The sequence below is a fragment of the Bufo bufo genome, chromosome 3 (genome assembly GCF_905171765.1).
Source record: "Bufo bufo chromosome 3, aBufBuf1.1, whole genome shotgun sequence".
Classification (NCBI taxonomy): Eukaryota; Metazoa; Chordata; class Amphibia; order Anura; family Bufonidae; genus Bufo; species Bufo bufo.
This window is the reverse complement of record NC_053391.1, coordinates 377,049,456-377,076,701: the sequence shown is the minus strand read 5'-3', so window position 1 is coordinate 377,076,701 and position 27,246 is coordinate 377,049,456. Positions and strand designations below refer to the sequence as shown.

The 27,246-nt window shown below is 42.3% G+C and overlaps 1 protein-coding gene across 4 annotated transcripts in view; it reads left to right on the top strand.

The window, feature by feature from the left end:
* BCAS3 (BCAS3 microtubule associated cell migration factor) overlaps positions 1–27,246 on the top strand; it is a 1,315,291-nt gene that overhangs the window by 433,579 nt on the left and 854,466 nt on the right. For all 4 annotated transcript variants that reach the window (XM_040424689.1, XM_040424687.1, XM_040424688.1 and 1 more), the window contains exon 15: positions 2,924–3,188. In XM_040424689.1, coding sequence (XP_040280623.1) covers positions 2,924–3,188 — 265 coding nt within the window. The remainder of the gene's footprint in view (positions 1–2,923; positions 3,189–27,246) is intronic.

Genomic DNA, 27,246 nt, shown 5'->3' with positions numbered 1-27,246 from the left:
GCATTTTAGGGGCCCTAAAGCGTGAGAAGTAGTTTGGAATCCAAATGCGTAAAAATGCCCTGTGAAATCCTAAAGGTACTCATTGGAATTTGGGCCCCTTTGCGCACCTAGACTGCAAAAAAGTTTCACACATGTGACTTTTTTTTTACATGTGAAATAGATCCGTCTGGTTTCTATTGTGCAGGGCAGGACATGACTCCTGTTCGCTCATCCCTAATAGTGATACCTCAAAAAATACTTATTAATATTCACCATATATCTACTTTATGTTGCCATCATTTTGGTAATGTTATTTTTTTCTTTTTAGGATGTTAGAAGGTTTAGATTTTTAGAAGCAATTTTTGTGCCCATACAGCAGTTTACAACCAAAATTTCAAAAATTGCTTCTAAAAATCTAAACCTTCTAACATCCTAAAAAGAAAAAAATAACATTACCAAAATGATGGCAACATAAAGTAGATATATGGTGAATGTTAATAAGTATTTTTTGAGGTATCACTATTAGGGATGAACGAACAGGAGTCCTGTCCTGCCCTGCATAATAGAAACCAGACGGATCTATTATGCTGCCCATAGACTTCTATTATGACGGAATGCCTCTTAAAGGCTTCTGTGGTGTATTCGGTCATAGAATTCCATTATGGTCCGTGGTCCATAACGAAATTCTTATAGAACCCAAACCCGAACTTGAAAACAGCAAGTTCGCTTATCCTGAATTTCTATCTATCATAAAAGCAGAGAGATTCAGATTTAGAAAATAGTGAATTTTTTAAAATTTTCTGTAAGTTTGGGATTTTTTTATAAATAAAAGTAAAAAATATTGACTCAAATTTACCATTAACATGATGTACAATGTGTCACAAAATCAGAACGGCTTGGATAAGAAAAGGCATTCCAAAGTTATTACCACATAAAGTGATACGTTAGATTCTTAAAATTAGGCTTGGTCAAGAAGGGGTTAAATGGCCTGGTCTGAAAGTGGTTAATATACTTACCTTAAGAATTTTTTTATTATTCCCTCACTTGTTTACAAGCCCACATACTGTCTTTCGAGCACACTGGTCCGTAATGGCCCAGTGCAGTGATGTCTCAACAGCAGTGCTGTCACTACAGTAGGCGTGACTGGTCAGCCACTCGTGACAAGACCTTCCTATGCACCAGTATATGAAAGTACAGCGTAGGTGCAAGATTACCAGGCAAGGTCAATCAAGGGGAAGATGGGAGTGACAGAAGGTGCAGGGTGGTAAAGATCTGGTTGTAACGGGGTTCCGAAGGTGCACTCGGTACCCCATTACCCGCAGACCTGTTGCTTAGCTTTGGGAATGTGGATCTGTGTTTGACCTCATTCCCAGGGCGGCTTTACTGCTGGGTGGCTCCCTGCTCCTAAGTCTGCCTTGAGCGCCGAGCTGATCACTCGGTGCTCAACTGGTTGGTCTGTTGGTCATGTGACGCTGGCCACGTCACATGACCCTCACTCCCCACTATAAATACAGGCAGCCTGCTAGTCACAGGTTGCCTGTTAATTTCTAGGTTCCTGGCTATTTGTTGGACTACTGTTTGCTCACCTGATTCCGTTCCCTGACGATCCTTTGCCTGCTCCTCCTGTACTGCGCATCCGTCCTGGTATTGTGATCTCGGCTCCCACCTTACTCTCTTAGGACTCCTCTGGTACTTCTCTGCTCTCCTGGTATTTGACCCCGGCTTCTCCTGACCATTCTTTGCTTAACCCTTTTGTACTGCGTAGCTCTCTTGGTTCTGACCCGGTCCGTTTATGTTCCGTATATTGTCTTGTCTGTCTTCCCTGCACGTATCCTAGGTTAGGGACTGTCGTCCAGTTGTCCCCTGTCATCAGGACTCGTGAGGCAAGTAGGCAGGGCCAGGGGTGAGGGTGGAGCGCAGTGGTCACTATCCCGCCCCCTGTGTGTGTGTGTGGACGTGACCGTTACACTGGTGCTCTGAATTGCTAGGGTCACCACTCAGGGCATTGATAAAATTAATTTGCATGCTAACAAAAACAGTTATAACTGATGATGCAACTGAAAAAGATAAATAAGACATCATTTTACACAGCAGGATCAACCTTCCCAGACATTATTCCTTGTTTCCTAGATCCTGCTGACAGATGCTGTTTAAAGGGGGTTCTCTGGAATTTTCATATCGATGTCCTATTAATATGGCATCACGTTCATTGGTCGCATTTCCACTTTCAAGTGAATGGGCTGAGCTGCAATACCAACCGCAGCTTCCTCAAACAGCAGATCGACGGGGGTGCTGGGAGTTGGACCCCCGCCAATCTCTTACTGATGATCTGTCGGGAGGATGGGCCATCAATATGAAAATCCCAGAGAAACCCTTTAAATGATCATAATTCTGTATTTGTTATTACTTCGGAAATGTTAATTATGAGTTCATCTTATTCTCTTTTTGTGTATTTGTTTTATTTCTTGATAAATCCTAAATCAGTGGACATTTTTGGAGTAAAGTTATTGGGATAAGTGAGAACACACATAAAAATGAATGCTATAGGTCAGTGGTGGCGGCACTTAGAGTCCTCTCTGTGGGCACCCGCACCCTGGAAAAAATCTATGGCGTACCAATATGCCTTAGACTTCTGCCATTCATCAGTGCAGGGCGCACTATGAACAGCACAGGCAGCACATTGAATGTAGGCAGGCTATTATAGCTAAATGATAAAGTACATGGAACATATACTATATTGGTATTCAGGTTAAATTGCCGTGTTGGTACTTTGCGATAAAGAAGTAGGTTTTCGGTTGTGGTTTGGGCACCTGGTCTGTAAAAGGTTTACCATCACTGCTATAGGTGTTTAGTCTTAAGGGTATTGTTCACAGTAGTATACTTGATTGTGGCTGCTTACAATTTTTAAGTATTAATTGTTGATTGTGGTGCACTTTTCTTTTAGGTGCAGGACATTTGCTTCAGCCATGACTGCCGATGGGTGGTGGTGAGCACTCTTCGTGGCACTTCCCACGTATTCCCAATAAACCCATATGGTGGTCAGCCATGTGTCCGGACACACATGTCTCCCCGTGTGGTAAACCGCATGAGTCGCTTTCAGAAAAGTGCTGGCCTTGAAGAGATTGAGCAGGAGCTTACTTCAAAGCAAGGGGGCAGATGCAGTCCTGTGCCAGGTTTGTCCAGCAGTCCATCTGGTTCTCCCTTACATGGTGAGTATAATATCACTGCGGATATAATTCTACATGGGTGGGCATTCACTATATTCATGGAGACCGCTTACTATATTTTGTAGGTATTTAAGCTAGACCACTCTCAGATGCAGCTGGAAATCTTTTTTTGACACTAGTCAGCAGGAAAAAAAATCTATTTTTATTTGTACTAAAATATGCAGAAATCAGTCTGAAATATGTATGCCTAGTTACATACAACATTCATATAGTTTTAACATCTTGGTAAAAACACATATTGTAGGATCATCAGTATTGGTGAAGATTGTATTTTAATGTGTTAATGCTTTCCTCTATGTTCTACATGCATTTATTTGATTCAAAAATGAGCAAATTGCTGTAAACTACAGTATATGAAACAATTTTAACCCCTTCAGGACACAGCCAGTTTTAACTTTTCTGACTGAGCTTATTTTTGAAAATCTGACATGTCACTTTACAGCGTGTGTGTTAATAACTTGGAATGCTTTTACTAATCCAAGCTATTCTGAGATTGTTTTTTCATGACACATTGTACTTCATGATAGTGATAAATTTGGGTTTGTTGGATATGTTTTATCTTTATTTATTTAAAAAAAATCCAAAATTTTCTGAAAATTTTCTAAATGACCAATTCACTAATAAAATCACTGGAGAGATCATAAAAGATAGTGCAGCAGTGCACGAGCCAGTACAGCCAAGGATAAAGTGTGTATAGTGACAGTGCTATCAATGTCCAGAATCCAACTAGCATGCCAGACTGCTGATCCCTTTACTACTGTGTGTTAGTAACCACAGGTATATGTACAGTTCTTCATAATACACACACAATATTTCCCAGATAAACAAGCCAGTCAGGCACCTACCACCTACTTGGTGGCATCGGAGAGGAAGAAGTCCTATATATTGTATCTGGTGTCCTCATCTATAGGCAAAAATCCACGGCCCTAGCGATGTCTGTTGCAATTCTGGATAGTGCTTGAAGCATGCCTTTAAAGGGAGTCTGTCACCAACTTTTCATGTTTACTGCTTATATTGCGTTTTTGCACACACACATGATAATAATGGTACCTTTCTTGTTTTGGTCCAATTGTGAAAAGCTTCATTATGTTACATCATCGTCTCCAATTCCCGAGATCCCACGCGTGCACAGTTCACAGCCCGGCCCGAGCATGCTCACTCCGATAACCACATTGCTGCTGCTCGCGGGTGGCTCTTTCCGCTCCTCCTCTTACATCTTTGCCAATTGTGTTCCAGTAGCCGGCGCATGCGCACTGCTGAAAACAGAACCGATGCCCTCAGTGGTTATCGGAGAGTGCATGCCCAGGCCTGGAGGTGAACTGTGCAGACACTTCATGAAAGGGCTGACCAGTTGATACACTGGGGAGGAGTTAGGTGCGCAAAACGCTGAGGGGCCTGGGCACTTACAGCAAGAACGTCGCCACTGGGCTTTTGCAAGCCCTCATTTGCATACCATTATAACCAAATTTTTGACAGAATTGGCCGAAAACAAGTAAGGAAACCTTATTACCGTGTGTGTGTGCAAGAACGCGATATAAGCAGTGTAAAACATGAAAAGTTGGTGACAGACTTCCTTTAATTCTGGAGGTACCTATATAATTAGGAGAACAAGGATCTTCATCCCTGAGAGAGGAAACTGTGACCGTTTTCTGAAACGCATTGGTTTTATTTTGATCATTTAGATTGATTCCACAGCTCAAGTGACGTTACTGTGTTATCTGTACAGAATGCAAGCTTTGAGGAGGAGAATTTCCCCGCTTTTAAGACCGATAGTGATACTTTACAAAATTGTTATAAATTAACATCCACCATGTGATTACTTTCTGTTGGCATCATTTGGTAAATGTCATTTTATTTGTTTATTTATTTTATGGTACTAGAAGGCTTAGAATTTTAGAAGCAATTTTTCAAATTTGCACGGAAATTTAAAAAAATGACTATTTAAAGGACCAATTCAGTTCTAGGTGACTTTCAGGGGCTTACCTAAAGGAAACCACCCGTAAATTAAATTTTAGAAGCTACACCCCTCAAATTATTCAAAACTGATTTTACAAATTTTGCTAACCCTTTAGGTGTTCCAAGGAAATTAAAGCAAGATGGTGGTGAAATTTTAAAATGTCATTTTTTTGCAGATTTAAAACATTAAAGGGCTTCTGTCACCGCCCTAAAGTCATTTTTTTTGGCTAGTTAAATTCCTTATACTGCGATATATGAATATATAATGCTCTTACTCACTTTCCTTCAGCAGTTTCTTCAAAAAACCGACTTTTATAATATGTAAATGAACTCTCTACCAGCAAGTAGGGCGGCTACTTGCTGGTAGCAGCGAGCGTCCTCCTCTCAGTGCGCCTGCGCCGACTGAAGACAGGTACGGCGCAGGCGCCAGATTTTGAACGCAGACAGGGCCAGCCAGAGGACGAGCACGTTCGCTGGCCCTGTCAATCAACATGAGGAGGGGGCGTCATTATGAAAGGAGGATGCGGCTGCTACCAGCAAGTAGGCGCCCTTTAATCTATTTTTTTTTCCTGTAACACAGCAAGGGTTAACAGCAAAACAAATCATAATATTTATTACCCTAAGTTTACAGAAACACCCCATATGTGATCATAAACTACTGTACGGGTACATGGCCTGTCTAAGAAGGGAAGGAAAGCCATGTGGTTTTTGGAGGGCAGAGTTTGCTGGAATCGTCTTCCGATGAAACATCCGAAGTCGATTCGCATAATACTTAGTTTGAATACTGTATGGAGCTAGCGCTCTGTACTGTATTAAAATGTATTGGCTCCTATGAGCCGAAGTTATTACTGTAAAAAAAACATTTCCTGCGCTCGGGTTCGGTTCCAAGGTACTACTTGGAACCGAACCCGAGTTCTGGAAATGTTTTTTTACAGCAGAAATTGATTTATGAAGTTGTTATGCGAAGTCTCGCGAGACCTCGTGAAGTAATAACTTCGGCTTATAGGAGCCAATACATTCTAATACTGTACGTAGCGCTTGCTCCGTACAGTATTCAAACAAAGTATTATGCGAATCGACTTCAGATGTTTCATCCGAAGTTGTTTCGCTCATGCCTAGCGATTACCTAAGCTGATCCTCGAGATACAGTGTAGCATTATATAAAGGAGCAATCAACTCTCCCAGCTCCGCCTCTGTAAGAGAATGTTCTGCAAACTTTCTCCACTTGTGGAAGAAACATTCAGTGGCTTTTTCTTTATGTCTTTCTGTGTCCAATCTGTCCATATAGAGAAGGTATTTCAATAACTTTCTCTAAGGTTGGGACAGTGGGTTGCAGCAAATGCCTCAATATGCATTTCTTGACTTGTAAAAAACTTGTAAAAACAAGTGTATTCTCTTTGTTCCCACTATATTTGAGGAATCGGCATCGGGATCTCTAGGGATGTAGTGAAATATGCATTGCTGTGTCTTCTCTAAGGTATTTGAGGGTCTGCTGCCATAATATGTGCAAGTCAGGGCATTCCTATAAACTATGAAGCAAGCCAGCTTTAGGGCACCATCTAAGATAATGGGCAGGTGTGTGTTTATAAGAGAGATCAAATGCATATGTGGCCTTATGCATGATTCGAACATGCATTTCCCTCCATTGTTCACAGCTACTGTAACTACTTGTCTTATCTTTGCCATACCTTCCCTCATTTTAAGGGCTCATGCACACAGACGTATTTTCTTTCCTTGCCCATTCCGTTTTTTTTGCGGACCGTATGCGGAACCATTCATTTCAATGGGTCTGTAAAAAGACGGAAGTTACAACGTTTGCATTTCGTTTCCATATCTCCGTTCTGCAAAAAAATAGAACATGTCCTTGTAGCGGTCGCGTACACACACACACACAGGGGGGAGGGAAGTGACCACTGCGCTCCACCCTCACCCCTGGCCCTGCCTACTTGCCTCGCGAGTCCTAATGACAGGGGACAACTGGACGGCAATCCCTAGCTTGGAATAAGTGCAGGGATGACAGACAGACAAACAACAGAACGTGAACGGACCGAGTCAATACCAGGAAATCTACAAAGTACAAATGAAGCAAGCAGAGAATAGTCAGGAGAAGCCGGGGTCATAAATACCAGGAGAGTCGTGAAGTACCAAAGGAGTCAGCAGAGGATCGTCAGGAGTTCAGCAGGGGGTCAGTATGCCAGGAAAGACAAAATCGCAGGTGGAACCTAAATTAACAGGCAACTTGTGGCCAGCAGGCTGCCTGTATTTATAGTGGGGAGTGAGGGCCATGTGACGTGGCCAGCGTCACATGACCGGCAGACCAACCAGTCGAGCACCGAGTGATCAGCTCGGCGCTCAAGGCAGACTAGGAGCAGGGAGCCACCCAGCTAGTAAAGCCGCCCTGGGAATGAGGTCAAACACAGATCCTCATTCCCAAAGCTAAGCAACAGTTCTGCGGGCAATGGGGGACCGAGTGCACCTTCGGAACCCCGTTACAGTCCTATTATTGTCCGCATTACAGACAAGGAAAATACTGTTCTATTAGGGGCCAGCTGTTCCGTTCCACAAAATACGGAGTGCACATGGACGTCATCCGTATTTTTTGCGGATACCTTTTTGCTGACCGCAAAATACATATAGTCTTGTGCGTGAGCCCGAAAGGTTAATTCCTTGTCACCCAATTCCCACTTCCATTTCCAGAAAACTGTAGTCACGCGCTTAATGGATTGGGTATTTTGGATCCTACGGTAAATGTCTAATAATAGGTCCACACCAATGGCATACTAAGGGGGGGGGGGGGCGTGGAGGGCGGTCCGCCCTGGGTGCCGGCTCTCAGGGGGGTGCCAGTAGCAATAAGCGCTTCCATCAATAGAGATGGAAGCGCTCATTGCTGGAGCACTGAGAGCTGTAGTCCTGTCACTCACCGCTCAGCTCCCAGCGCTCCTCCCCTCCTTCAGGCCGGCGGCACTCTGAATGATGAAGCAGGAAGACTTCTCCCTGCTCCACCATTCAGCCTGCAGGCACAGATCGTGCTGCCGGCCTATGTGGGCGGAGCCTGCAGTCCTGAAATTGGCACAAGTCCCACCCCCACACAGTGCTGCAGAGCGATCTGTGCCTGCAGGGAAGAGAGGAATGTGAGCTTTAGGAGCGGGCGTAGTTACTGTGTTTTTTTTGTTTGTTTTTTAATACAGAGGGGGCACAGAGGGCTTTATTACTATGGAGGAGACACAGAGGACTTTATTACTATGGAGGGGGCAGAGGACTTTATTACTATGGAGGGGGCACAGAGGGCATTACTACTATGGAGGGGGCACAGAGGGTATTACTAATGTGAAGGGGGCACAATGAGCATTTCTACATGGAGGGGGCACAGAGCCAGAGGGCATTACTACAATGAAGGGGGCACAGAGGGCATTATTACTGTGAAGGGGGCACAGTGGCCATTATTACTGTGAAGGGTGCACAATGGGTATTTTTTTATGGAGGGGGCACAGAGGGCATTACTAGCACAGTGGGCATTACTACTATTAAGGGGCCACAATGGGCATTATTACTGTGAAGGGGCACAATGGGCATTATTACTATGAAGGGTGCATTATTACTATGAAGGGGACACAGTGGACATTATTACTATAAAGGGGGCACAATGGGGATTATTACTATGAAGGGGGCACAATGGGGATTATTACTATGAAGGGGGCACAGTGGGGATTATTACTCTGAAGGGGGGACACTGGGGATTATTACTGTGAAGAGAGCACCATGGGGATTATTACTATGAAGGGGGCACAATGGGGATTACTACTGTGAAGGGGGCACAAAGAGAGCATTACAATTGTGAAAGGGGCACAGAGAGGGCATAACTACTGTGAGGGGGGAACAATGTGGGCATAACTACTGTGAGGGGGCGCACATCTGTACAAAACTACTGTGAAGGTTGTACAAACACCCTAGGCACGCCACTGGTCCACACTACCGTCTGAGCCCATTAAGGACACAAACCAGGTGAGTTGGTCTGACTCTCCCAGTGTGCTTGATTGTGCCTTACAATATGACGTTAGTTTTAGAAAAGGGAGGTAGTGGGGCTGACTTTAGTTTGTATTTGCCTGGAAGTCAACCCACGATAGAAAGGTCTGTCCTGAAGAGGTTAATATCTGTTTTAGCTTTCCAGTTCCCTATTCACCCAAATCTGATACAACTTGGTGTCCCTGCCCTGAAGGAAGGCCGACAGAGGGGAATATATGGGGTGAGATACATAGGGTAGCCTATAAATCTTTTGAATAGCTCTCCAGGCTACTACAGTATATTTGATAAAAACTACGGGGGTCATTTATCAAACTGGTGTAAAATAGAACTGGCTTAGTTGCCCATAGCAACCAATCAGATTCCTCCTTTCATTTTCCAAAGGAGCTGCCCAATATGAAAGGTGGAATCTATGGGCAACTAAGCCAGTTCTACTTTACACCAGTTTTCTAAATGACCCCCGTAGTTTTTAGCGGGACGGATAATCTCCAAGCCTTGTCTGCAATACAGCCAGCAGACCCATAGGTGCCATCAATGCTCTCTCCAGGGCTAGATTAGTACAATGCCCCACATCCAGTCTCGAATATTCCGGAGCAGAGCCGCCATGTTATAGGTCCCTATGTTTGGTAGCTAAAGATCCCCTTCCCATTTTAACATACAGCGCTTCGCATAAGCAGTACATGGCCGTTTTCCTTTCTAAAGGCAGATTGTATCCTGATGATGTCGATATGATGTAATAGGAGGGGGATAGTTTGCATTGTATAAAGAAGTCTTGCAAAACTCTCCATCTTCAGAAGGTAGGCTCTGCCCAACAGTGAGAGCAGCCGACCTCTCCATCCCTCTAGTTCCTGCTCAATTTTCCAGAGTATACAGGGAAGATGGATTCCTACCCACCTTGATCCCCAGACACGTTATGAAGTTAGGTACTATTTCCACGTTGTGTGGAAGGAGTGTCTGGGGAGTAATGCCTTTTAGAAATAATAGCTGGCTTTTGGTAATGTTGATTTTATAACCGTGACAGATCCGAAATATAGAAAAGTATCAAGTACCTTTCCTAGATGTACAGTCTTGTGAAAAAATTAGGACACCCTTTGAAAGCATGTGTTTTTTTGTAACATTTTTAATAAATGGTTATTTCATCTCCGTTTCAACAATACAGAGAGATTAAAGTAATCCGACTAAACAAAGAAAACTGAAGAAAAGTCTTTTCAAGATCTTCTGTAAATGTCATTCTACAAAAATGCCTATTCTAACTGAGGAAAAAGATAGGACACCCTTGCCCCTAATAGCGAGTGTTACCTCCTTTGGCTGAAATAACTGCAGTGAGACGGTTCTTGTAGCCATCTACCAGTCTTCGACATCGGTCTGAGGAAATTTTACCCCACTCCTCAATGCAGAACTTTTTCAGCTGTGAGATGTTTGAGGGGTTTCTTGCACGTACAGCCCTTTTCAAGTCACCCCACAGCATCTCAATGGGATTCAAATCTGGACTTTGACTTGGCCATTCCAGGACTCTCCATTTCTTCTTTTTCAGCCAATCTTTGGTTGATTTACTAGTATGTTTTGGGTCATTGTCATGTTGCATGGTCCAGTTCCGCTTCAGCTTTAATTTTCTAACTGATGGTCTCACATGTTCTTCAAGCACCTTCTGATACACAGTAGAATTCATCGTGGATTCTATGATGGTGAGCTGACCAGGTCCTGCTGCAGCAAAGCAGCCCCAAACCATGACACTTCCACCTCCATGCTTCACAGTTGGTATGAGGTTCTTTTCTTGGAATGCTGTGTTTGGTTTACGCCAAACATGTCCTCTGCTGTTGTGTCCAAATAATTCAATTTTGGACTCATCTGTCCAAAGAACATTATTCCAGAAGTCCTGGTCTTTGTCAACTTTATCGCTGGCAAATGTCAGTCTGGCCTCAATGTTTCTCTTGGAAAGCAAAGGTTTCCTCCTTGCACACCTCCCATGCAAGTTAAACTTGTACAGTCTCTTTCTGATTGTAGAGGCATGTACTTCTACATCAACAGTAGCCAGAGCCTGCTGTAGTTCTCGAGATGACACTTTAGGGTTTTTGGATACCTCTTTTAGCATCTTACGGTCTGCTCTTGGGGTGAACTTGCTGGGGCGACCAGTCCTGGGCATGTTGGCAGTTGTTTTGAAAGCCCTCCACTTGTAGACTATCTTCCGGACAGTGGAATGGCTGATTTCAAAATCTTTTGAGATCTTTTTAAATCCCTTCCCAGACTCATAGGCTGCTACAATCTTTTTTCTGAAGTCCTCTGACAGCTCTTTTGCTCTCACCATGGTGCTCACTCTCACTTCAACAGTCAGGAGCACACCAAACTAAATGTCTGAGGTTTAAATAGGGCAAGCCTCATTCAACATGCAGAGTAACGATCTACTAATTATGTGCACCTGGTGTGATATACCTGTGTGAGATCTGAGCCAATTTAAGAGGGAATACATGTGAGGGTGTCCTATCTTTTTCCTCAGTTAGAATAGGCATTTTTGTAGAATGACATTTACAGAAGATCTTGAAAAGACTTTTCTTCAGTTTTCTTTGTTTAGTTGGATTACTTTAAAGAGGACCTTTCACCGATTCTTACCCTATGAACTAACTATACAGATAGGTAGAGCGGCACCCGGGGATCTCTCTGCACTTACTATTATCCCCGGGCGCCGCTCCGTTCTCCTGCTATGCCCTCCGGTATCTCCGTTCCCTAAGTTATGGTAGGCGGAGTCTGCCCTAGCGCTGGCCAATCGCACTGCAGAGCTCACAGCCTGGGAGAAAATAACCTCCCAGGCTGTGAGCTCTGCGCTGCGATTGGCCAGCGCTAGGGCAGACTCCGCCTACCATAACTTAGGGACTGGTATCTCCGCCTACTATAACTTAGTGAGCGGAGATACCGGAGGGCATAGCGGGAGAACGGAGCGGCGCCCGGGGATAATAGTAAGTGCAGTGAGATCCCTGGGTGCCGCTCTACCTATCTGTATAGTTAGTTCATAGGGTAAGAATCGGTGAAAGGTCCTCTTTAATCTCTCTGTATTGTTGAAACGGAGATGAAATAACCATTTATTAAAAATGTTACAAAAAACCACATGCTTTCAAAGGGTGTCCTAATTTTTTCACATGACTGTAATTCCGGAGTGTTTAGGAAGATAATTATGTCATCAGCGAAAACACGTCAGTTTGACCTCCTGCTATCCCACCCTTATCCCACCATGAGTGTCTATTTGAATTAAGTACTGAGCTGGAGGTTCCAAGGCAATGCTAAAATTCATTCCTTTTTAATTAGTAAATGGCTTATGGGCGGAGAGTTTTTTTTTTTACTTGAAAGATATATTTTATATTTATAAGGCATTTTGTTCACAGGATAGGTAATCAGTAAAAAAAATCTTGGACAACCCCTTTAAAGGGGTTCTCTAGGACGTTTATACTTATGGCCTGTCCTTAGGATAGGTCATCAAATTCAGATCATTGAGGTTCCGGCTCCCGTGAGCTACACAGGTTTGTCCACAGTGTAATGACTGGGCTTGGTGAGTGCCACAGTGCACCCATGCAGTCCCATCAAAACCCTTAATATTGGCCTCAATGGTTTATCAAACTAATCATTTATGTATCACATATTCTTATTTATTAAAGGGAATCTGTCACCAGTTTTATGCTGTTCTAATTAAGAGCAGCATAAACTAATGACAGATCCCCTTAGAAAAATGCTGGGTTGCATCTTTATTGAACCACCCGTTTTACAAAAACCTGTATTGAATCGCTCCAGCATTGGAGATGCTGAATAGCATACACTGATGAGACCTTAAGTTCATGACTTCACACCTCTCCCGCCCCCCAGCTGCTAATTGATATTTTTTTCCTACAGCAGTGCAAATGGTAGGGGGTGGGCAGAACCGGGACCTTGTGAATATGAGGAATCATCTCTGGGTGTTGTGTATTGAACAGCACCAGTGCTCCATTAAAGAAAGTGATCCAGGGTTTTGCTCAGGATCTCTATCACTAGTTTATCTTGCCATTAGTGAGGGCACAGGGCACCATAAATCTGGTGACAGATTGCCTTTAAAGAGGACCTTTCATCAGTTTTAACTTCGGCTATTTATGATATTACCTTGTAGGGCGGCCCCCACTGATGCCATGGATGTTTTTTTTTTTAAAAGCCCCCCCCCCCCGTTCGTCCGATGTTTCCCCCCGTTGATTTGGCGCCTTGTATTCTAATGAGCAGTATCGTCGCAATGGGGTGGAGACGCAGTCTTCTGCTGTGGGCGTCTCCTTCTCCCTGGCTGCGAACGCGATCCAATCAAAGCGGACCGCTCACAGCCAGTGAGAAGGAGCTCAAGTTCTCGCAAGATTCCTTCTCCCTGGCTGTGAGCGGTCCACTCTGATTGGATCGCGCTCACAACCAGGGAGAAGGAGACGCCCACAGCAGAAGACTGCGTCTCCGCCCCATTGCGACGATACTGCTTATTAGAATACAAGGCGCCAAATCAACGGGGTGCAACAGCGGATGAACTGGGGGGGGCTTTTGAAAAAAATAAACATCCATGGCATCAGTGGGGGCCGCCCTACAAGGTAATACCATAATTAGCCTATGTTAAAACTGATGAAAGGTTCTCTTTAAATACAAATCCATGCAGAAAAGGTAAAATCTTTCAACTTTATTCTGGATACAACATATAACACCATCACCATGAAGCTCTGCTTTCCGCTAAAAGTTCTTAATCATAGCCTGTCTAATCTACATGGAGTACTGGATTTGTGTTTATTGCTAATTAGCGCTATGGTACACATGTCATGAAAGAGGCTGCAGGTGCGGTGAGCTGACATTGACTGACTTCCATGAATTCTTGTTATATTGATCAGTTTTGTGTTTTGTTTTTATGCTTGTGAATATAGTATCGGCTGGGTCTTCTATTTGAAATATTTTAATCTCAAAAAATAGATACTTGTGTAACTTTTCACCTTGCATAACCTATATAAATATAACTCCACTTTTTGGATATCTTTAACATTATATTGTTATGACATAAGTTTGCTTCAATAAACAAAAGTTGATTTAACAAAATTGAAAACATTGCAGCATAAAACACAAGACCATCATAAACACAATATAAATATACCAGATATCTGCTGTTACTTGCTAAGGCTTCCCAACCCTGCTGAGTTATTAGGCAGTAGCCTGCCAAGACTAGAGCAAGAATTGACATTATGTGGGGAATTTGTTTTAAAATATAATAGAGAAGGGGGTTTTGTTAAAGGACTGATTCATATTAGGCTACTTTCACATCTGAGTTTTCAATTCCGCTATTGAGATCCGTCATAGGATCTCAATAGCGGAAGAAAACGCTTCAGTTTTGTCCCTATTCATTGTCAATGGGGACAAAACTGAACGAAGCGGAGTGCACCAAAATGCATAACGTTCCGTTTGGTTGCATCCCCATCGTGGACAGAAAACCGCTGCAAGACGGTGTTCAAGACTAATCCTTCATGGCTATAGAAGACATAATACAACCGGATCCGTTCATGACTGATGCATGCGGTTGTATTGTTGTAACAGAAGTGTTTTTGCAGATCCATGACAGATCCGTAAAAAATGCTAATGTGAAAGTAGCCTTAGAATGTATTTAAAAAAAGATAAATGATGTTGTATTGTTGTAAGCCATTCCTGTGTATGTCTCGAAAATATATTTCCAAGTTGCAGTTCCTTTGCAGACAGCAGCAGGTTTTCACTGTATTCATGCCTTAATATTTTACTTTTCATTCGCAAACTTTCCAGAGCTTGTTAAAAAGTATCTTCTTCTCCCAGCATCACATTGCTACCACCATGCTTATAAGGGTTTTTATTAAAAAGGGCCTTATAAGGGTTTTCCAGGACTGACACATTGATGACCTATCCATAGGATAGGTAATCAATGTGAGACTGATGGGGGTTAGTTGCAGGTTCTGGAATTTAATAGTGTATGGAGTCTGAACACCACAGCTCTGTTGTCTGCTTAGGGGTCATTCCCTGGTACATATCTCTGCTCAGCTCCCATTGGAATAGGCCCATCAGCTGCAATACCCAAAAACGGCCATTACTCAGTGTACCAAGCTGTAGTGTTCTGGCTCTGTACTCTACAGCTGATCTCTAGTGGTACTGGGTGTCAGACCCTCACCAGGCTCATATTGATGAGCTATCCTATGGATAGATCATCAAAATTTTTGTCCCAGAGAACATCTTTAAGTTTGCACTGTCTGAATTTTAGACGGAATTAGTAAATCTAAGACAGTGTTAGTAAATTATCCCTTGTATGTTAGGATCAACTTCTGTTTTATTTCTTAAGTAATTAGTAAATTTTGAAAATGAATCCAGTATATACTATTCTAAGGAATTCCAAGATCATATTTAATAAAATGTCAAGAGATTTTCTAAAAGATTTTGATTTCTTTGTAGACAGGATGCATAGTGTTTACTTTGTGTTTTATTTTGCATTTTGTCAGTAGTTTGTATTACAAATATGAAATTTAATGCAGTATGCAGAATGCCTGAAACAGACACAGTCTGTAAATAATTAGAGTAACAGATGTGGTCATTGTGCTGTGTCTGACATCACAGAGGGTTCAGGACGGAAGTACCGGGGTACACCTTTCATCCCTTTGCGTCTGTCTTTTGTCAGAGGATGTTACAAGAGATTATTACTGTTCCAGGATTCCTAAATATATTTGAAGTTTTAAGTAGATTTTGTATTAAATATGTAGCAAACGACCTGTGACTATTTCACATTGATTAATCCAGAGAAAAAGCAGTTTGCTTTTCTGTGTAATAAATCGTTTTGAAAACTGTAACTCAAGACCAAGTATTCATTTTGCCTGCCGCACACTGAACCCCATGACATATACCAGAGGTGCATTTCTGGAATAGGTGTAAATCATTGCTTGTACAGGGATATGTAGTATCAGTTTCAATGTATTTTTGCCTAATTTTTTTTTGAAATAACATAACTTTATTTAATAGTGCTTACAATACACATGTTAAAGAGGCACTCCCAGAAAATCATTGTTAACCTTAAAGTTGGTGCATGGGGGCAATTATCAGAAACAAGCATTCCTAGGAACACTCATTCCTGTTAAATTTGCTTAGTAAATGTGCTACTGTATGTTATAGCATGATCACATCTTTCATGTGACGCCAAAAACCATATGCTGACAGCAGATTGGCCTGTGTAAACTGATCTGCTGCTGGCAAGCAATGAATCTGTATGGGGAAGGGCGATTGCGCAGTTAAGTTAGTTCCCGATAATTGCCTTGTCAGTTGACCCTTATTTTAAGGTTAGTGACTACAAATTTACTTAAATATCGATTTATTGATCTATTTTAAGGCTGGCAGTTAGATCATGTGACCACCGATCAGACTCTCCGGATCCTACAGTGTCTGTGGTGTGTACAGAAAGTCAGTTTCTCTATTCTGACCTATGAAACTGACATTGAGACTGTCACAGGATTGAAGAAAGAAACTAACTTCCTGTCCACACAGCAGATGTTGTGGGATCTGATTGGTAGTCACATGATCTAAAGGTCTACAGTAATGGGGCTGAAAACATATCATTAAATTGGTAGGGATTTTATTAAAACCATTATACACTCACCTAAAGAATTATTAGGAACACCATACTAATACGGTGTTGGACCCCCTTTTGCCTTCAGAACTGCCTTAATTCTACGTGCCATTGATTCAACAAGGTGCTGATAGCATTCTTTAGAAATGTTGGCCCATATTGATAGGATAGCATCTTGCAGTTGATGGAGATTTGAGGGATGCACATCCAGGGCACGAAGCTCCCGTTCCACCACATCCCAAAGATGCTCTATTGGGTTGAGATCTGGTGACTGTGGGGGGCCATTTTAGTACAGTGAACTCATTGTCATGTTCAAGAAACCAATTTGAAATGATTCGAGCTTTGTGACATGGTGCATTATCCTGCTGGAAGTAGCCATCAGAGGATGGATACATGTTCTTATTCTGTTTACACCAAATTCGGACTCTACCATTTGAATGTCTCAACAGAAATTGAGACTCATCAGACCAGGCAACATTTTTCCAGTCTTCAACAGTCCAATTTTGGTGAGCTCGTGCAAATTGTAGCCTCTTTTTCCTATTTGTAGTGGAGATGAGTGGTACCCGGTGGGGTCTTCTGCTGTTGTAGCCCATCCGCCTCAAGGTTGTGCGTGTTGTGGCTTCGCAAATGCTTTGCTGCATGCCTCGGTTGTAACGAGTGGTTATTTCAGTCAACGTTGCTCTTCTATCAGCTTGAATAAGTTGGCCCATTCTCCTCTGACCTCTAGCATCCACAAGGCATTTTTGCCCACAGGACTGCCGCATACTGGATGTTTTTCCCTTTTCACACCATTCTTTGTAAACCCTAGAAATGGTTGTGCGTGAAAATCCCAGTAACTGAGCAGATTGTGAAATACTCAGACCGGCCCGTCTGGCACCAACAACCATGCCGTGCTGAAAAGTGCTTAAATCACCTTTCTTTCCCATTCTGACATTCAGTTTGGAGTTCAGGAGATTGGCTTGACCAGGACCACACCCCTAAATGCATTGAAGCAACTGACATGTGATTGGTTGACTAGATAATTGCATTAATGAGAAATAGAACAGGTGTTCCTAATAATTCTTTAGGTGAGTGTATATGCCACCACATTTATAAATTACGGGGGCAAAAAAATTCATTAATTTTTGCGAGTGCCTTTTAAAAGGGGTTCTCCGGGAATTAAGAAAATAAAAATACTTAAATATTACACTGCGTGCAGAATTATTAGGCAAATGAGTATTTTGACCACATCATCCTCTTTATGCATGTTGTCTTACTCCAAGCTGTATAGGCTCGAAAGCCTACTACCAATTAAGCATATTAGGTGATGTGCATCTCTGTAATGAGAAGGGGTGTGGTCTAATGACATCAACACCCTATATTAGGTGTGCATAATTATTAGGCAACTTCCTTTCCTTTGGCAAAATGGGTCAAAAGAAGGACTTGACAGGCTCAGAAAAGTCAAAAATAGTGAGATATCTTGCAGAGGGATGCAGCACTCTTAAAATTGCAAAGCTTCTGAAGCGTGATCATCGAACAATCGAGCGTTTCATTCAAAATAGTCAACAGGGTCGCAAGAAGCGTGTGGAAAAACCAAGGCGCAAAATAACTGCCCATGAACTGAGAAAAGTCAAGCGTGCAGCTGCCAAGATGCCACTTGCCACCAGTTTGGCCATATTTCAGAGCTGCAACATCACTGGAGTGCCCAAAAGCACAAGGTGTGCAATACTCAGAGACATGGCCAAGGTAAGAAAGGCTGAAAGACGACCACCACTGAACAAGACACACAAGCTGAAACGTCAAGACTGGGCCAAGAAATATCTCAAGACTGATTTTTCTAAGGTTTTATGGACTGATGAAATGAGAGTGAGTCTTGATGGGCCAGATGGATGGGCCCGTGGCTGGATTGGTAAAGGGCAGAGAGCTCCAGTCCGACTCAGACGCCAGCAAGGTGGAGGTGGAGTACTGGTTTGGGCTGGTATCATCAAAGATGAGCTTGTGGGGCCTTTTCGGGTTGAGGATGGAGTCAAGCTCAACTCCCAGTCCTACTGCCAGTTTCTGGAAGACACCTTCTTCAAGCAGTGGTACAGGAAGAAGTCTGCATCCTTCAAGAAAAACATGATTTTCATGCAGGACAATGCTCCATCAGACGCGTCCAAGTACTCCACAGCGTGGCTGGCAAGAAAGGGTATAAAAGAAGAAAATCTAATGACATGGCCTCCTTGTTCACCTGATCTGAACCCCATTGAGAACCTGTGGTCCATCATCAAATGTGAGATTTACAAGGAGGGAAAACAGTACACCTCTCTGAACAGTGTCTGGGAGGCTGTGGTTGCTGCTGCACGCAATGTTGATGGTGAACAGATCAAAACACTGACAGAATCCATGGATGGCAGGCTTTTGAGTGTCCTTGCAAAGAAAGGTGGCTATATTGGTCACTGATTTGTTTTTGTTTTGTTTTTGAATGTCATAAATGTATATTTGTGAATGTTGAGATGTTATATTGGTTTCACTGGTAAAAATAAATAATTGAAATGGGTATATATTTGTTTTTTGTTAAGTTGCCTAATAATTATGCACAGTAATAGTCACCTGCACACACAGATATCCCCCTAAAATAGCTAAAACTAAAAACAAACTAAAAACTACTTCCAAAAATATTCAGCTTTGATATTAATGAGTTTTTTGGGTTCATTGAGAACATGGTTGTTGTTCAATAATAAAATTAATCCTCAAAAATACAACTTGCCTAATAATTCTGCACTCCCTGTACTTTATAATAAATATATTCCCAAATACCTTTAAAGGGAACCTGTCACCTCTACTATACTACCCTCACTGAGCGTTTCTAAATGTTCATTGTGTTACCCTAAACATATAAATTACACTTTTAATTTCATTTGCAGACGAATTCAATTAGTATTATGCATTTTTTGTACTTCTCGCCTTTTATTCAAATTAACATAAAAGAGTCATATCTTGTGTGACCAGAGAAGAGTCATATTTTCAAGCTCTGACTCATCTCAGGTTAATTTGCATATGTATCAAATCAGTTTTTTTACACAATAAAAGCACACAGAGCTATGGGGACTGGATATTGCGTATGTGCAAGCGGCAATCTAGCAACCCATGTCCTCAGCTCTATACCCAAAATCCAGGTGACAGGTTTCCTTTAATTATTTATAATAATAATAATATATCATGTTGTCTAGGGAGCAATCATCAGGGGAAACAAAATGGCCGCCATCCTGTTAGTACACACAAAACCTGTCCTAATCACACAGCAGGACAAGTTACTTCACATCACTGAGGTAAAGAGCTGCCTCATCCTCCTCTGTGCTCTGCTTGTCAGGGATTATGATTCTGAATACAGATGATAAGATCTATAGCTGAATCTCTGTAGGAATGGAGTTTATGAGGAGACATGAAGTACAGAGAGGATGGACAGGATAATGAAGACTGCGGACAAGTGCTGCTGTTCATTATCACCTCCACTCCTCTTTGTACTTCATGTATTCTCATGAGAGAGTCAGCTGAAGATCATATTAAACTGTATTCATAATCCCTGACAAGCAGAGCAGAGAGGAGGATGAGGTAGATATTTACCTCAGTGATGTGAAGTAACTTGTCCTGCTGTGTGATTAGGACAGGTTTTGTGTACTCTAATAGGACGGCAGCCATTTTATTTCTCCTGATGATTGCTCCCTAGACAAAGCGAGCCATTATAAGTGATGAAAAGTATTTGGGAATATATTTATAATAAAGTAATATTTAAGTATTTTAATTTTCTTAATTCCTGGAGAATCCCTTTAAGGCTGAGTTCACATAGTGTTGTTCTTTTTGTTGTTCTGCCGTGTTAGGGTACTTTCACACTAGCGTTATTCTTTTCCGTTATTGAGTTCCGTCACAGGGGCTCAATACCGGGAAAAAAACGCTTCAGTTTTATCCTAATGCATTCTTAATGGAAAGCATTCTGTTCAGGATGTCTTCAGTTCAGTACCTTTACGGTATTTGGCCGGTATTTTCTCCAGCCAAAATGCCAGAATACTTGACGGATCCGTTACTGTATTAATGCCGGATCCGTTACCAAGTGTTCCGGAAAACCGGATCCGGTTTCCCGGTCTGCGCATGCGCAGACCTTTAAAAATGCGAGAAAAATAAATACCGGCTCCGTTTTTCCAGATGACACCAAAGAGACGGATCCGGAATTTCAATGCATTTGTCAGACAGATCCTCATCCGGATCCGTCTACAAATGATATCCGTTTGCATACGGATCCTCACAACGCAAGTGTGAAAGTACCCTGATGAGAGCAGAACAATTAAAATAACAGAAGTGCCGGATTTGGCAGATAACTAAGCCAAACAGCTACTATTGACAATAATGGGGTCCATTTGGTTTCTCTTTTGAACCCATCTTTTTTGCAGTTTTTGATGGAATCTGTGATGGAGCCCCCGAACTGAGCCTCCAATGCAGATGTAAACGAGCCCTAAGCATGTCATAAAACAAGTGTCTTTGTGAAAATAAGGCTCTGTTTACATTGTGTTTAAGGCTACTTTCACACTAGCGTTCTTGCTGGATCCGGCAGGGCTCAGCAAAAACGCTTCCGTTACTGATAATACAACCATCTGCATCTGTAATGAATGGATCCGGTTGTATTATCTTTAACATACCCAAGACGGATCCGTCTTGAACTCCATTGAAAGTCAATGGGGGACGGATCCGTTTTCTATTGTGTCAGATTGTGTCAGAGAAAACGGATCAGTCCCGATTGACTTAGATTGTGGGTCATGACGGATCCGTCTTGCTCCACATGCTAGGACGGAAAGCAAACCGCTGCATGCTGCGGTTTGCTCTCCGGTATGAGTACGGAACGGAATGCATTTTGGAGCATTCCGTTCTGTTCAGTTAAGTTTTGTCCCCATTGACAATGAATGGGGACAAAACGGAGGCGTTTTTTTTCCCGGTTTTGAGACCCTATGACGGATCTTAATACCAGAAAATATTAATGCTAGTGTGAAAGTAGCCTAAGATATCAGTTTGGTTACATCAGTAAATAATCCTGATGTATAGATTTGACGGACCCATAAACCTCCATGTGCCTGATAGCTGCTTAAAGAGTGACCTTGGCTGTTATGTACCATCATACCTGTTTTCAGTGGATAGAAAAGTGGAGTTGGCTTTCCCCATTTATGCAGATGCACCACACAAAATATAGGTATATGGTTTTTTTATAATGGGAGTTTGTGGGTGACATATGGCATAACACAGTGTTGTATATTGAAGAAGCTAATATTTACAAAAGTTAAAAATATTTGCCCACTGGGGCACGTTGTCTGATTGTGCTGCAAAACCACCTCAGCCTTAGAATTAGAACCCAGTATGCTTTAAAGCATCCCAGTCTCTTGGCTTTTTGGTCAGCATGTTTTTAGGCCACTGTTGCAATTGAATAGAAAGGAAAAACCCTGTGCATGTTCACAAAAGCTCCATCTGCTAGCTCCACCTGGACAACACATCACACACAGCCACAGTTTTTAGAACAGGGAATTGGATATGGAAAAGAACTGTATTATATTTATGGCCACAGGTTACGATCGGGGATTGGTGGGATTGTCGGCTCCTAGGACTGAAAATAAAAAGATTACTCACCTGTCTTAGTCTTGGGCCTCTTGCACACGAACGTGTGCCCCCCGTGGCCGTGCTGGTGCTGCAGCCTGCAAATTCCGGGCCGAAATGCACGAACACCCACTGTTGGGCAGCCGCAGCGGATCGCAGACCCATACACTTTAATGGGTCCGCGATCTGACAGTTCCGCAAAAAGATAGGACATGTTCTATCTTTTTGCGGAACGGAAGTACGGGGTGAAACCCCACGGAAGCACTCCGCAGTGCTTCCGTAGGGTTCCGTGCTTCCATTCCGCACTATTAAGCATCTCCGGATTTACAGACCCATTGAAGTGAATGGGTCCGCATCCGTGATGCGGAATGCACACGGAACGGTGCCTGTGTATTGCGGGTCCACAATACGGCTACAGAGCGCACACGTTTGTGTGCAATAAGCCTTGCTGTTTTCACTTGTTTCAGCTTGAAATTGAAATTCAAAAACCCCAGTAGAGTTTAATTAAGGATGAATTTTCAAGTCAGAATAGTGTGAGGATTGTCAATAGGAAATTATAATGGCGCCATTTAACTTGGAAAAGAATACTAGCACTTCATCTTTATTCTGTGTCCATACTTCCATCTAACCATCTTTCCATTTGTCAAAGCTCGAAGTAAAGAGATTAATTTGAAGGTTTTTCTCCATCATTAATATGCCATTAAATTAAAAGTTTTATTCTGTAATGGTAATGGACTGGATATCTGCATGATATTAATGGTAACGTATCCATTATCAGTCATCTCATGCCACTCTCATATCAACATGAAATAAAGATAGAAGTTAGCACACAAATAATTATCATAAATGAGAGGGCTGCTTTATGGTAAAATGCCAGAATGTATTGGGACTAATTAAAACTTAAAATATGCTATATGATATGTGCAGGTGTCAACATGCTTAAAGGGAACCTGTCACCAGGATTTTGTGTATAGAGCTGAGGACATGGGTTGCTAGATGGCCGCTAGTACATCCGCAATACCCAGTCCCCATAGCTCTGTGTGCTTTTATTGTGTAAACAAAAAAAACGATTTGATACATATGCAAATTAACCTGAGATGAGTCCTGTCCCTCTCTCATCTCACGTACAGGACTCATCTCAGGTTAATTTGCATATGTATCAAATCGTTTTTTTTACACAATAAAAGCACACAGAGCTATGGGGACTGGGTATTGCGGATGTACTAGCAGCCATCTAGCAACCCATGTCCTTAGCTCTATACCCAAAATCCCGGTGACAGGTTCCCTTTAACCACCTCAGCCCCCAGTGCTTAAACACCCTGAAAGACCAGGCCACTTTTTACACTTCTGACCTACACTACTTTCACCATTTATTGCTCGGTCATGCAACTTACCACCCAAATGAATTTTACCTCCTTTTCTTCTCACTAATAGAGCTTTCATTTGGTGGTATTTCATTGCTGCTGACATTTTTACTTTTTTTGTTATTAATCGAAATTTAACGATTTTTTTGCAAAAAAATGACATTTTTCACTTTCAGTTGTAAAATTTTGCAAAAAAAATGACATCCATATATAAATTTTGCTCTAAATTTATTGTTCTACATGTCTTTGATAAAAAAAAAATGTTTGGGTAAAAAAAAATGGTTTGGGTAAAAAGTTATAGCGTTTACAAACTATGGTACAAAAATGTGAATTTCCGCTTTTTGAAGCAGCTCTGACTTTCTGAGCACCTGTCATGTTTCCTGAGGTTCTACAATGCCCAGACAGTACAAACACCCACAAATGACCCCATTTCTGAAAGTAGACACCCTAAGGTATTCGCTGATGGGCATAGTGAGTTCATAGAACTTTTTATTTTTTGTCACAAGTTAGCGGAAAATGATGATTTTTTTTTTTTTTTTTCTTACAAAGTCTCATATTCCACTAACTTGTTAAAAAAAATAAAAACTTCCATGAACCTCACTATGCCCATCACGAAATACCTTGGGGTCTCTTCTTTCCAAAATGGGGTCACTTGTGGGGTAGTTATACTGCCCTGGCATTCTAGGGGCCCAAATGTGTGGTAAGGAGTTTGAAATCAAATTCTGTAAAAACTGACCAGTGAAATCCGAAAGGTGCTCTTTGGAATGTGGGCCCCTTTGCCCACCTAGGCTGCAAAAAAGTGTCACACATCTGGTATCTCCGTATTCAGTAGAAGTTGGGGAATGTGTTTTGGGGTGTCATTTTACATATACCCATGCTGGGTGAGATAAATATCTTGGTCAAATGCCAACTTTGTATAAAAAATGGAAAAGTTGTCTTTTGCCAAGATATTTCTCTCACCCAGCATGGGTATATGTAAAAAGACACCCCAAAACACATTCCCCAACTTCTCCTGAATACGGAGATACCAGATGTGTGACACTTTTTTGCAGCCTAGGTGGGCAAAGGGGCCCATATTCCAAAGAGCACCTTTCGGATTTCACTCGTCATTTTTTACAGAATTTGATTTCAAACTCCTTACCACACATTTGGGCCCCTAGAATGCCAGGGCAGTATAACTACCCCACAAGTGACCCCATTTTGGAAAGAAGAGACCCCAAGGTATTCGCTGATGGGCATAGTGAGTTCATGGAAGTTTTTATTTTTTGTCACAAGTTAGTGGAATATGAGACTTTGTATGAAAAAAAAAATATATAAAAAAAATCATCATTTTCCACTAACTTGTGACAAAAAATAAAAAATTCTAGGAACTCGCCATGCCCCTCACGGAATACCTTGGGGTGTCTTCTTTCCAAAATGGGGTCACTTGTGGGGTAGTTATACTGCCCTGGCATTTTCCAGGGGCCCTAATGTGTGGTAAGTAGGTAAATGACCAGTGAAATCCAAAAGGTGCTCTTTGGAATATGGGCCCCTTTGCCCACCTAGGCTGCAAAAAAGTGCCACACATGTGGTATCTCCGTACTCAGGAGAAGTTGGGGAATGTGTTTTGGGGTGTCTTTTTACATATACCCATGCTGGGTGAGAGAAATATCTTGGCAAAAGACAACTTTTCCCATTTTTTTATACAAAGTTGGCATTTGACCAAGATATTTATCTCACCCAGCATGGGTATATGTAAAATGACACCCCAAAACACATTCCCCACCTTCTCCTGAGTACGGAGATACCAGATGTGTGACACTTTTTTGCAGCCTAGGTGGGCAAAGGGGCCCATATTCCAAAGAGCACCTTTCGGATTTCACTGTATTTGATTTCAAACTCCTTACCACATATTTGGGCCCCTAAAATACCAGGGCATTATACCTACCCCACAAGTGACCCCATTTTGGAAAGAATAGACCCCAAGGTATTCGCTGATGGGCATAGTGAGTTCATGGAAGTTTTATTTTTTGTCACAAGTTAGTGGAATATGAGACTTTGTATGAAAAAAAAAAAAAAAAAAAAAAATCATCATTTTCCACTAACTTGTGACAAAAAATAAAAAATTCTAGGAACTCGCCATGCCCCTCACGGAATACCTTGGGGTGTCTTCTTTCCAAAATGGGGTCACTTGTGGGGTAGTTATACTGCCCTGGCATTTTCCAGGGGCCCTAATGTGTGGTAAGTAGGTAAATGACCAGTGAAATCCGAAAGGTGCTCTTTGGAATATGGGCCCCTTTGCCCACCTAGGCTGCAAAAAAGTGTCACACATCTGGTATCTCCGTACTCGGGAGAAGTTGGGGAATGTGTTTTGGGGTGTCTATTTACATATACCCATGCTGGGTGAGAGAAATATCTTGGCAAAAGACAACTTTTCCCATTTTTTTATACAAAGTTGGCATTTGACCAAGATATTTATCTCACCCAGCATGGGTATATGTAAAATGACACCCCAAAACACATTCCCCAACTTCTCCTGAGTACGGCGATACCAGATGTGTGACACTTTTTTGCAGCCTAGATGCGCAAAGGGGCCCAAATTCCTTTTAGGAGGGCATTTTTAGACATTTGGATACCAGACTTCTTCTCACGCTTTGGGGCCCCTAGAATGCCAGGGCAGTATAAATACCCCACATGTGACCCCATTTTGGAAAGAAGACACCCCAAGGTATTCAATGAGGGGCATGGCGAGTTCATAGAAATTTTTTTTTTTTGGCACAAGTTAGCGGAAATTGATATTTTTTATTTTTTTCTCACAAAGTCTCCCGTTCCGCTAACTTGGGACAAAAAATTTCAATCTTTCATGGACTCAATATGCCCCTCACGGAATACCTGGGGGTGTCTTCTTTCCGAAATGGGGTCACATGTGGGGTATTTATACTGCCCTGGCATTCTAGGGGCCCTAAAGCGTGAGAAGAAGTCTGGAATATAAATGTCTAAAAAATTTTACGCATTTGGATTCCGTGAGGGGTATCGGGAGTTCATGTGAGATTTTATTTTTTGTCACAAGTTAGTGGAATATGAGACTTTGTAAGAAAAAAAAATAATAATTCCGCTAACTTGGGCCAAAAAAATGTCTGAATGGAGCCTTACAGGGGGGTGATCAATGACAGGGGGGTGATCAATGACAGGGGGGTGATCAATGACAGGGGTGTGATCAATGACAGGGGGGGTGATCAATGACAGGGGGGGTGATCAATGACAGGGGGGGTGATCAATGACAGGGGGGGTGATCAATGACAGGGGGGTGATCAGGGAGTCTATATGGGGTGATAACCACAGTCATTGATCACGCCCGTGTAAGGCTTCATTCAGACGTCCGGATGCGTTTTGCGGATCCGATCCATCTATCAGTGGATCCGTAAAAATCATGCGGACGTCTGAATGGAGCTTTACAGGGGGGTGATCAATGACAGGGGGGGTAATCAATGACAGGGGGGTGATCAGGGAGTCTATATGGGGT